Below are 12,500 nucleotides of genomic sequence, written 5' to 3' on the forward strand. Positions count from 1 at the left end.
GATTGACGATACTTTCTAAACAAAGTGGAGTAAAATTAAATATGGAAAAATGGTTCTCATCTTTGGATGGAGAGCTTATTGAGTAAGTTCATCTCCTTATTTTTTCTCATTAGCAATGATAAATCTAAAAATGGTAGATGTATAATTATATGATTGTTTCGCTCGACTCAAGTGAAAATGAGCACCTGCCTATAGGCAGTAGCGAATATTGTAAGAGTGTTAGTACAAAAAGGACACCTAAAAGGCAACAGGTACTGTATGGAATGGAAAGTTAATTCCATATGGGCTGTTAGGATAATAAATTAAACATTGTGAAGCGCATATAGCATGTAGATCCGTGGAAATGCTCTATATATAAATATTCATATCTATTTATTACTTATTCATTTCCAACCTCCAGCCTAACCTCCTGTGTACATCAGTAGCTAGTTCTGAATTCAAATGGATAATAAAACATCAATTGTTCACACACACACATATATATATATATATATATATATATATAATATATATATATATTATATATATATATATATATATATATATATATATATATATATATAATTCTTTTCTTATTTACATTCCTACTCAGCTTCCTGCCCTACTCTACACCCGACAAAGCCATGTCTTTATCTCTGGCTGAAGGGAAACTTTCTTTACTGATTTCGAATGGATTGGCTAGAGTGACCTTTGACACCAAACAAAATCTATATCTTTTCGAAGCATCTCAACAGTTGAACAATGTATCTCTTGGACTGTGGGGTAATATCTTTTCAACTTAATATGAAATGTATTAGCAAATGGATATAATACTTATAATTAAAAACCTATGGTTTATTCCATGTCTATGGTGTGTTGTATGATTAATTAATTATTGTAGTTTCCACTTCTCTTACCGTTGTTTTGTTTATACATGTATGCCAAAAGACACGTTTAAAAAAAACAAAAACAAACCCATTAAAACCAACATGAAATTTACAGGCACCAACAACCAGGAGGCTGGAGAAGATTTCCTATTGAGCAATGGAACAATTTCAGAATCAGCCATTTTGTTCCAGAACAGTTATGAATTAAGTAAAGACCAGCATTGTCTTGCACCAAAGAAGACTCATCGAGATTCTTGCAACAATACCAATGAAGCTGATTCAATCTGCTCGAAAATCTTTGAGAGAAATTCCCAACTGGCAACATGTGCTCTCTACGTTGACCCAAAACCTTTTCAGGTGATCTTTGATTTAAATAAAATTGTTGTGAAATTTAAACATCAGTCCAGTAAGTTGTATTATGCAATTTAGATATCATAAGATTAACTAAATTGACCAAACTTTAAAAATATTTAATCATATAAAAATTATATGAACATTATATTTCGAATACTTCATTCACAACTTCTTTTATGTAAAATTTGTTCGTTATTATTTTATGTTTTTTGTATTTATGATTATCTATATCCTTTCTATGAAGAAGTTTAACACCTAATTCTAGACCAGTGATGCTAAATTTACAAAATATCTATAATGGGTTAATTTAACTTCTAGAATGTGATATAAAGACAGAATAAACCTGCATTTACATCTGTGAAATATTTCTTCTTTTATGTTTAAAAAAAGAATGTGTGCCAGTTAAAGGAATGTGATGGGATATCTGGATGTGTGGTATTGATGGGGTATGTAGACGCCTGCAGACTTAAAGGCCTTGACATAAAACCACCAAGGGAGTGTGGTATGTTATGAAACAATGATTCTATATTTTGTTTGTCTCTCTTGCATGTGTTACTCATCTAGATTTTGTTGTCAAGATACAATTTTTCTTAATTCTTTGATATTCGCAATATTTTCTAGCTCAATACAAGGAAAATATGTTGTAACTGTACGCCTTTTTTAAACCTACATTTATGTAATACTTTTGTTTCATAAATCCTCTCAATTGCCCCTGACTAGTTTAGTATGTTATTGACAATCAAATATGAGATCAATTTTGTTATTAACTTGTTTACACATTTCATCCAACTTGGTTCCTTTAAAGTTTTAGACTACTTAATTTGATTCTCTCCATAAGTTTAGGGTCCCATGCCTTCTCTGCTTTGATAATGCAGTTTTTGCCCCAAGTTTAAAACAAAAAAAGACGTCTGCCTCTTGTTACATGATTTATATCTCCATTATCTTATGTCAACGATTTGACTCCGCATGATAATAGCGGATAACCTATCTCCAACAATTTCTCTTTTTTTTAAAAATGATTTACATACTCCTTAAAGTGGAAGAATAGCTTCCTAATAATATTAGATATGAAACTTTCTCTCTCTCTCTCTTACACACACACACAAACACATACTTGCACTGATCTCGCTCTCTCTCTCTCTCTCTCTCTCTCTCTCTCTCTCTCTCTCTCTCTCTCTCTCTCTCTCTCTCTCTCTCTCTCTCTCTCTCAGTTTAAATTAAATTCACCATTTGGATTTTAACACTTAGAAAATGTTGCTAATGATGTTTGTACATTCCCCTAGAACCATGCCAGAGGGTGAGCGTTGATAAACCCAAAACAGACATTGTATTTGTACAGCCACTACACACAAAGTTGGTTGGTGATAATGGCGTATTTGATGAAGCAATCAAAATTGTCAATAGCTTATATATTTCGGATGTTACAATGGGATTTGTGACTTATGATGGAAATGAATTGTTTCAGGAACCGAGAGCTCATTTAATTAATCAAAGGTGTGTCAGTCTTATATTACTTATCTAAAATTATTTTACCAGTAAATATTATTTTGTAGGAGCCAAGTTTTAATAACTGTCATCTCTTTACTTTCAATCCAGATTTTTTTTATATCTCAGAATATTCAATGCCTGCAGAAAAGATAGTTTATACACTTTTTGAAATAATCAATTTAAATATTTGATGGGCAATTAGGTTATGAAAGTACTTTATTTTTGGAGGATACTATTCATTACTTTAAAAACTATTAAAGTGAAATTAAAAGTACACACTTCTCCATAACCTCACTGTCAATAAGATGAATCTTTATTTTCTTTCACTTTCATTTTTTTTATTCATTCAGGTTATTTAGTCCTGTAGAAGAGTATGAAGCATTCCCTTCTTCCTCTGTGACGTCCGAGACATCTACTATAAATGCACAGGAAGCAATCCAACTGGCAGCAGACTATCCATTTAGGGAAAAGACAACTCGTCTCATCATTCTTATACATACACCACAGGTGATGGGTGGAATCACGATCATTATTTTAAATTTAGTCCAAATTAATTTAACATAAGCTGCTAGAAGTTATGGAGTTCAAAAAGGATTGAATGAAATGTACATTACAGATTTAAAAGAGAAAAAAAAAACGCAACATATGAGTATTTGAAGCTCAAGATCCTTCATCAATCAATAAAATGTTGTTCATTATTTTCTAATACGTTTCTATCTATAGTTGATAGAATAAAACTTGCGATAATATTAAAATGACCACCCATTACAGTTTTCGAATCTAAGAATGGTTTTTAGTAGTTTATGACGCTTACAATTTTTGGTCAGTCAACATCAAAAGCAATTATTTCTTTGAAGCACATCACTTTTGTATTTGATTTCTGTGTGATATAACATAGCTTTCTGAAAAGGACTCTTTTATTATTTTGGTTAGACTATGAATTTCTATTGTTTAGCTAATGAGTTGAGATTTTTATGCCGCTCATGGTTTTTGCAGGTGAAAATGCTACCTATTGATGAGATAAAATTATCCAGCATCTTGACACGAAGGGATATTCATTTCATCTCTGCCACTAGTCAGCTTGAAAACGCCAAAGAAGGAATTTTAGAAGTTCTGGATAATGGGAACAGAATGTATGGAAAAAAATTCGGAACTGTGAGTAATGGCCGTATTCTATATTATAATGTTTACTTTATGGTGCAAGATTGAAAACGTAAAAGCAGTTCTGTATTTTTAAAAATCTTTTCACATCCAGCCTTGTAAGATATGAATGGGTCAAAATCAAACAAAAGAAGAAAAAGTAGAATTTGATCAGCAGTGAAATTTCATGATGAATGTCTCTGTATACAAGGTTGGCGTGAAATTATACATTAATTGTAACTTTGGCATGTCTGAAATTAAGATTCTTGAACAATCTGTGACAGCCTCAAATATGAACAAACATAATTCAGTTAATGATAGGGTAGCATATTGATTTAACTGAGACGTGAAAGTGAATTCTGACTATTTGATTTACTCTGTAAATATACCAGAATGATACGGTGGGTGTCAGATGGAGCCCCTTATTCCACACAGACAGTCATTGCTCTGTCTTTTTCTTATTCAAACGTAGCCTATATTAATATCTAATTTGCACCAATTCTATTACAGGATAAAAACAGTTTCAGCACTCTTGTCAAGAGCACAAAAGGAGCCTGGATGTCAAGGGAATTGTTAAACAAGACAGATAACAACTTTCTTCAAATTTTTCTAGCCAAAATAATTAAAGAAAATAGAAACAGATGTTTCTGGGATATCTAAAATTTACCGGAGTGTATTGATGAATTTATACAAATTGTGAACAATGCTTTTCAATTTTAAATTTGATAAATTGTAACTTCTACTAGGATCAGGGTTGGACAAACACGCAAAAGTGAATTTATTTTTAAGGTCAGTGTGAATTATCCTGCCCTTTATATTACTTAATGCAAATTGAAGAAATGGTCTAATTGTTTCACCAGACAGTCTTGACTTTCTGATCCATAGATTGTACTATCTTGCACTTAGAAAACGATTGTATTGTTCAGTGTGTACTGCTTTGAGCTTTTCAACTGCCTTTAGAAGTTAAACAGTGATAAGGATATTTTAGACCATATCAGCGCTGCACCAAATTTGATAGCGTTTTGTAACATCATGTTCAGTGACAATGATAGTAAAATTGGATCCTGGCATTGTGTGCCTGTAATAAAAGGGAGTCTTAAAGGAAATTTTTCATACTTTACCCACTATTCTAAAATATCTGCGACTTTCCATCAGGTCAGAAAGACCCATGCCCCAGCTACCCAATCACTGGTGGGTGGATAGGAGAGTCAGAAAAAAAAAATATTGACTGCACCCAAGATCAATACTGTTCCTCTTGATTATGAAGCTGCCTGGACCTCCAGATACCTCACAAAACTGCCCAATAAAGGTGACTTTGATTTCTCTCAGAGTAATACAGAATAATTCCGATTATAGAGAAAATTTGAATTGAGTTGAATTGAAGTGCTCCAACTGCAGAGGCATCATCGTGTTGCTATGCATCACTCTTTGACTCAATGCTCTTGGAAAGAATGAAGAAAAGGGTCAATTTTGTTCTTTGAGACCAACGTGATCACTTTGGAAGCTGTATCTTGTCCTTTGAACTAGCATGAAACAGCCATTAGTCAGAACTCGACTCTTTACATCAATGTCATAGCTAGGATCTAAGGCGTCAGTAAGTAACCGGATATATTGATTTGACATCGCCTGATGGTGGAATAAATAAAGCATTAAGGGTGATATATATAGAATATAAATATATATATATATATATAATATATATATATATATATATTTGCATATATTTTTATTTTTTTAAAGAAAATTTAAAGCTACCTCAACTGCAAAATTATTTAATAACAAGCAAGCAAATTGACTTCAACTACCAGCCAGTTCACTTAATTTTAATTTTAGAAGTTAACGCCACTTGTAAACCCTATGAGATAATTTCAGATCAAGAGATCAGTGGCTGCAACACCCTTGGATAGCAGGAGCATCAAAAAAAGGAAGACAACGGAGGATAGTTTCAAGTAGATCTTAGAACCAATCTACCCTTGTGTTCAGCTAAATCCATTCAAAAGTCTCACACAGACAAAAGCATGGCATCCTAGCTCTAAAGGTAATACTCGGATAGTTCCTAATGTAAATACAAAGTTAGGTGAGAGATGTTTTACAGGGAAAATTATATTTCTCACATAAAAATACTCTCACTGACTTCCGACTACTTCTCTTGGTCAGAGGTCTCCAGCCAGGGCCTTGACAAAAGTCCCCTCACTTCAGGACAATGAGAAAAAGCGACAGAGGAAGGGGCAAAAGAAAAAAGAAGACTCTAACAGAATGCCTTAATCGGCCCAATACTACTGGCTGGGCTATCTAATAAAAAAATTGCCAAAAATGTAATTTTAAAAATTTACTATTTATTTTGATTTTTATGTGTATCAATAAAACAAAGACATGCTAAATGATTTTTTAACGCTTAAAAATAAATCAATGTAATAAAAGATTAACATATGTGAAACTTTTATTCGTTTTGAGCCAGTTTCTTGTTTTGTTTTTGTTTTTAAGGGTTTTACGGCACTTGCAACACATTTAGGTCATATCAGCGCCAGTAAAAAGGAAGAAAATAAGATAGTAAAAAGTTATAGAAATAACAATTAAAGTGGCCAAGAAAGAGATAAGACAAAAGGGGAAATTGGTTCAAATAGAAACAGATGTAATTCCAAAGCACACTATCAAAGCACTTAGTTTGAGATTACCTAAAAGTCTCATCCAGACAAAACACAGGTCCCCACTAAGAGGAATACACATCAAATGTTTTACAAATCGTATAAATATAAAGAAAACATAATACAATGCATAACAGAGAGATAGTTACAAGGAAAAAAATATCATCTCCAAAACAATAACTATGCATTTGACTGTTTCCCTCCCAGTCAAGGTACCCGGCCAGGGCCAGGACAAAACCAAGTAATCTCATTCCAAGACAAAGACAGACAGCTAGTTGGAAAACAGATATAGGGGGATAGAAGACACAGTATGTACCTCCCTGCCCACTATGGGAGGCAGGAACCCCACCCAGAGCCAGTTTCTTTGTAGCTTACCATGGTACACACACACACACACACACACACACACGCACACGCAAACACATACACACTCTCTCTCTCTCTTTCTCTCTAAATAATTCATTTCAATGTTTTTAATCTCTTAGAAACGCAATTTAAGCTACTTGAACAGGAATAAAAATGCTCAAACCGAATAACACACAATTTTCTTAACATAACATATAAAAAACCCAACTTATTTCATAAGTCAAAAGTTTAAACTTGAAAAATATCAGCTGTCAGCTATTGCTCTAGTTTCTATCAAGAGGATCATAACAATATAATGCAGTTTTCAACAGGAACTAAAAATAGGTCAAAAAAGAAATACAAACATTTATAACAATATTTAGGTTAAATAAAATATGACCAATCATCTCAAACGGATAGTATGTCAAGGTAAACCAGATGTTTAAAAAAAATGAATTAAAAGTGAAAATATTTGAAATGTTAAAACAATGAAAAAAATTGCCTTCATTCTGCTCAATGAGGAATTTTATTCAAAGAGTAATATTTCATAATTTAGACTTCAGAGACAATTTTTAGTATCTGGTTCACCACGACATAATACCAGACTGAGATGGTAGGCCACAAATGGCAAGTGTAGGGCAACTGGGATATAGTTGAATACAGTATTATGACTATTTAAATAAAAAAAGGGTGAAAAAATATTAAGAGGATTCGTGTTTAAGCCAGATACAACGCAGCATTCTAAAAATCAACTATTATTATGTGATTTATTTGAACAAAACATTTTGTTTGAGACAAAGCCAAAAAAATTAATGCTGATTCAAACCCTTTCAATGGCATTTAATTTTTTTTTGGTTCTTTTTATTTAAATAGTACAATCCCATACAACTTAAGTTTGATCATTTTCTATCAGTAATTGCTCCCCAATCATTTTTTTCTGATGAAATTCACTTGAAAAAAAAGCATCCTGGTTCTTTGCATAAATGGCTGTTATTACAATTTGATTCAATTTCATAAAAAAACAGATTGACCTATAGCGCAGGCCTCATACCAAAAATATCTGCATATTTATTTCTTTTTGAAAAAAAAAAAAAAAATTAATAAATATGCATCAACCCAAGGTGCATGTCTCCATCCTTAGCTTTTACAAACTACAAATTTAAAATGATTTTAAAAAAAAAGGAATAGTTCAATTTGGTCACAATGTAAAATAATAGTTTCACCTATTTTCTTCTAAAACACTGGTAAAAATAAATCTGAACCTCAGATTAAAAAATATCTGTAAATTTGGATTTAAGTAACGGGTTTGATAGTTCTCAGGATTAAAAATTAATCTTGAAAATCGTAAATGCCCACACAAATAAACAAATGATTAAAACTAAAATAAACAATAAACAAACAAACAAAAACTAAAAAATATGAGCTTTTATATAGCGCAGTATTTACTAAATATGCTCAAAGCGCTTTACAAGTGTTCCAAGCCATTAGCAAAACTTAACATGTGGAATGAGACATGATGCCTGTAAAGTGTTAGTACAAATTTTCTTTTGATACAGACTGCTGTTATCAGCCATGTACTTATTTTATATCTGAAAACGGTGAGAGAATTTGAGTGAAGAGCCTTTTCCAAGAATTCAACCTTGGGCCACCCACCGAGTCACTCTAAACACGGAGATACATTCTAAAAGCAAGTGCCATACCACAAGACCATGAGGTCCAACAGATAAACTACAAAACTATGAAAATCATAATCAATAATCTCCAAATAGCAGCAATGTGCTACGTAGATCAAGCAGCCAAGGATCACAGAGTAAAATAGCAGTAGTATGATCAATAATGATGCATTTAAACAATCTGTGATGATATATTTTACAGATGACATTCGTGATAAAACAGTTATATACATGAAAACAAGAGGATGATTGCCTCATCATGAAGTTCTGGTTAGGGCTAAAATAACAATTTTGTACAAAGGCTCAAATGGTCTCATTGAGATACTCATAGAATTAAATCAAATACATTTTTTAAAACTAAACAGTCAGGGTATTCAAATTCTGATATTCTTCTATTCAATATTTTAAATTGTCTTCACTCTTTTTTCTCAAATATATTCCGCTTAACTGTTGGTGTCAAGCTTTTGAGCAATATCAAGAGAACTTTAAAAATGCATTGCAGAATATCAGAAAGGCACTTCAATTCTTTACTTTTATTTTCCATATATGCAATGTCAACAACAATTCTCCGTCTGACGGTTAGTCAATGTATATGAAGAAGAAGAAGAAATTAATTTATCAGCGAAAAGCATAAACCCGTCAATGAAAAACCATGGAACAAGTCAGTGGTGTCAAGTATTTAACCATGCAAGTGATTCCAATATTTTCACATCTAGTTCTATTTTAACTTAATAATAATTTAGGTTTCAGTGTTTCCATAATTGGAGTTGGTTCAGTGACATTCCTATACATTCAAAGTATTGTAAACTGTATCGCACTGAGTTTGTGCTGAAAACAAAGTTAAAGTTACACCTTTGCGCTTGCATGGCTAGAATATGACGCAGGGGAATCGTTTCTTACATTACCATTCTACAGAACTAGACAAATTCTAATCATAAAAATAATATCATCAACTTTAAGGTCAAGTGGGCTATCACGAAATATAAAAAGGTTTTGACATAGCTATTTAAAAAAAATATTTGATCTCTCCTATTCAAAGATAATTCATGTCAAGTTTAAGCATTGACTCTTTTTCTGAATAAACTTGGCTTGGACATTTTTTTTAAAGTGAGAGAAAGTGAACAAATGAGTATTGACAAATTATGAGATAACAAACCCACGTGTCCTTGATATCGTCATATCTGACATATACTACCTCTTGACTGTCATCCAAAATAGACCCATAGTCATAGTCCCTAATGCAAGCTTGCCATAAAACTCTCTTGACGTCTTAAAGGCATGAATGGCTACAAAACTTCCACCCCAAAACAAAACTGATGGCAGAACAGATTTCAGGGCCAATGGCTGAGTCTTGCAAGGACCAGGAAACTTGGCTTCTTCCTCATTCTCAGATTGGTAGAAAGCTGATAATAACCTGAAAAAAATAAATAACACAAACAACCAAAAATTATGGTACCATAATAGTTGTAAAGTAATGAGTGAAACAAAAGGAGAAACGCATTTAAAAACCCCCCAAAAAAACTTGAATTACCAGGAGTACACATGCAAATTTATGGATGCATTTGTTATTAGGGTTAACAAAAATGGCATTGAATTTCATTCTTAGCACCTGGCATTTTATTCTCCCTGTGATATTGAAAAAATATAGAAAAGTAAGATAAAAAAGATGTTATTGCTGACTTCTAATTACAATTTTAATTCATAATTATAGGAATTCCACTATTTAACATAATACAATTCATTTTCATCTATTCATTTTTAAAGTCCTGATGGCATGGGGAAAATGTAGCATGTATAGAGCCCTGCCTTGAATTAATCAGGCTCTAAGCACTTTACATGAAGGAATCATAATACATTGAATTAAATGAAAACTGCATATGTATAAAGTAAAATAATCCAATAGCATTCATGCACATGCACACAAAGACCCAGTCCAACATATAATTTACCTCGATCCTCGCACAAACTTTAAGCTTCAAATTTATTTGCTTACTTACAATTTAATAATGTCAAACGTACCACCCATGTTATGTATTGTAATAATTAATTTATACAGCATACAGAATCCACAACGTACTCTAAGGAACTACACATACAAAGAAGATAGATAACACAAAATGCAAATCTACTCAAAAGCCTGCACCAAGAGAATTTACATTTTAATGACGAGTGGGTATGCGACAAACTGAATCAAAATATGATTATATGATTGTACCTGTCTTTCTCCATGAATCTTTGATAGAGCCATTCTTTCAGTTTTGAGTCTTCATGGGGTACTTGCCCTATAGGTATTCTCTTTACATGGATATGAATCTTTTTGGGGACACCCAATAAAACATCTTAAATGAAAAAAAAAAAGAATTGAGTCTATGTTAAAGGTAGCTGTGATGATGTGAACAAATAATGAAAAGACTGAAGTATTTTGTTTAAAATGAGGAAACGTGGAGAAAAATTATCCTTGATAGTATTTTGTTGTTTTAGTACAGATACATTGATGAATAAATGTTCCGTTTCACAGACTGGGTAAATATAAATAATACTTCTTGAAGCCCGAAAAAGTGAAAAACAAAGATGAACAAAAATTTTATTTACAATTAATTAACAAAAATGAATGGTGGAATCGTTTCGGGATTCCCTTTTGAAGACACGGAAACAAGAACATCCACACAATTCACCTCTGTTCATAAATTGAAGCTGAAATTTAACCTTATGGATGCATTTTGTCAAATTTTGTACTTATTTTTTTGGTTAAATTTGAGTAACAACTGCAGATACTATTATCAATTCTAAGTACAATATTTACTGTTTACTAGTGCGGGGCGGTCCTTGGCAAGCTTAAGGACCACTGTCCTACGGTCCTTGGGAAATGAAGACCGCAAGGACCGGTCTCTAGACCGGTCCGTTCATTCTTGAACCGTTAAAGACCGCTACACGATGAAAACTGAAAACCGTGGCCTACAGGAGTAAAACACACGGAGTAGTCACACTCATTTCAAATTGTAACCTAATTAGAGAAGAGGGTGATGCCTTCTTTATTTGCTCACCGTACTTCATTGTTACTTCGATAATTTAATAAAATTTGAAATTTATCCCCATTAACGGAGATAATGGCATCGCCCAAGGCGTTGATCGAGTTGTTCGTGGCGTTGATACACACACGCAACTCCTACCCCCCCCCCCCCCCCCCCCCCCACACACACACACACATTAGAGGGCAGCGAGCATTGAAGAGTAAGAGAGAGACGTGAAGTTATAATAAGAGGGGGTGGATGAGGTGATAAGAGGGTCGATGGTGACTTTTCGCCAGATCTAACAAACTCAGCTACCCATTCATTGCTGAGTAGACAGGGATTCAGAAAAAAATCGACTGCACCCGGATCGATCTCTGGCCCTTTGCGTATAAAGAGAGTGCTCTATCAACTGAGCTATCGGGGTCCCCAAATATTCTATTGGACCTTTTAAAAATACAGACGTTATAACTGTTTTTTTTGGACGGAAGAAACTAATGAAACTCATATTACTTGATTAGTTAAAACACCAAACGAAATTTTAATATTATTGTATTATTTTAAATGACAACAATGCGATAGAAAGGAGTGGCGACAAGAGATGGACAAAAGAAAACAAAAAATCAGACTTGCAACTTGCTAGGTTCGACACACACACACACACACACACACATCTTTAGTAGTCACATACATTTCAAACAATAACCCATTAGAGAAGAGGGGTCATGCCTTCATCATAGATCATTGTCATTGCGATCATTATGGTGTAGTAAATTTTGAAATTTACCCCGTATAATGGAATCGTCCAAGGCGTGCGCCTCCTGTTCCCCCCATCTCACACACGAAAGGGCGGTTTGCGGAGTGGAGGGAGGTGGTCGTCTGCCTCTATGGTCGTCTGTGTCGTTTAGTGTATGGCAAAGGGGGGTGGGTGCGATTAATTAAGTGGGATGGGTGGTGATTGGTGGAAGATAGGCAAAGGAC

The 12,500-nt window shown here is 33.4% G+C and overlaps 2 protein-coding genes across 4 annotated transcripts in view; one reads left to right on the top strand and one right to left on the bottom strand.

Moving 5' to 3' along the window:
- LOC144962555 (uncharacterized) overlaps positions 1-5,515 on the top strand; it is a 57,590-nt gene extending 52,075 nt beyond the window's left edge. The window contains exons 38-45 of one of the 2 annotated variants that reach the window (XM_078895589.1): positions 1-82; positions 593-762; positions 982-1,223; positions 1,611-1,722; positions 2,504-2,714; positions 3,059-3,215; positions 3,705-3,863; positions 4,359-5,515. The exon at positions 1-82 is cut by the window's left edge and continues 84 nt beyond it. In XM_078895589.1, the coding sequence (XP_078751715.1) occupies positions 1-82; positions 593-762; positions 982-1,223; positions 1,611-1,722; positions 2,504-2,714; positions 3,059-3,215; positions 3,705-3,863; positions 4,359-4,508 (1,283 nt within the window). In that variant the 3' untranslated portion in view covers positions 4,509-5,515. The remainder of the gene's footprint in view (positions 83-592; positions 763-981; positions 1,224-1,610; positions 1,723-2,503; positions 2,715-3,058; positions 3,216-3,704; positions 3,864-4,358) is intronic. The other variant, XM_078895590.1, reaches the window with a different exon arrangement.
- Positions 5,516-6,167: 652 nt separating this feature from the next.
- The window catches only part of LOC144962556 (1-acyl-sn-glycerol-3-phosphate acyltransferase epsilon-like), a 34,168-nt gene continuing 27,835 nt past the window's right edge, over positions 6,168-12,500 (bottom strand). For both annotated transcript variants that reach the window (XM_078895591.1, XM_078895592.1), the window contains 2 exons: positions 10,727-10,850; positions 6,168-9,925 (listed from right to left, as the gene is read on the bottom strand). In XM_078895591.1, the coding sequence (XP_078751717.1) occupies positions 9,703-9,925; positions 10,727-10,850 (347 nt within the window). In that variant the 3' untranslated portion in view covers positions 6,168-9,702. The remainder of the gene's footprint in view (positions 9,926-10,726; positions 10,851-12,500) is intronic.

The sequence above is a fragment of the Berghia stephanieae genome, chromosome 1, assembly GCF_034508935.2.
Source record: "Berghia stephanieae isolate SIO BIC M18660-M18661 chromosome 1, UCSD_Bste_1.3, whole genome shotgun sequence".
Lineage (NCBI taxonomy): Eukaryota > Metazoa > Mollusca > Gastropoda > Nudibranchia > Aeolidiidae > Berghia > Berghia stephanieae.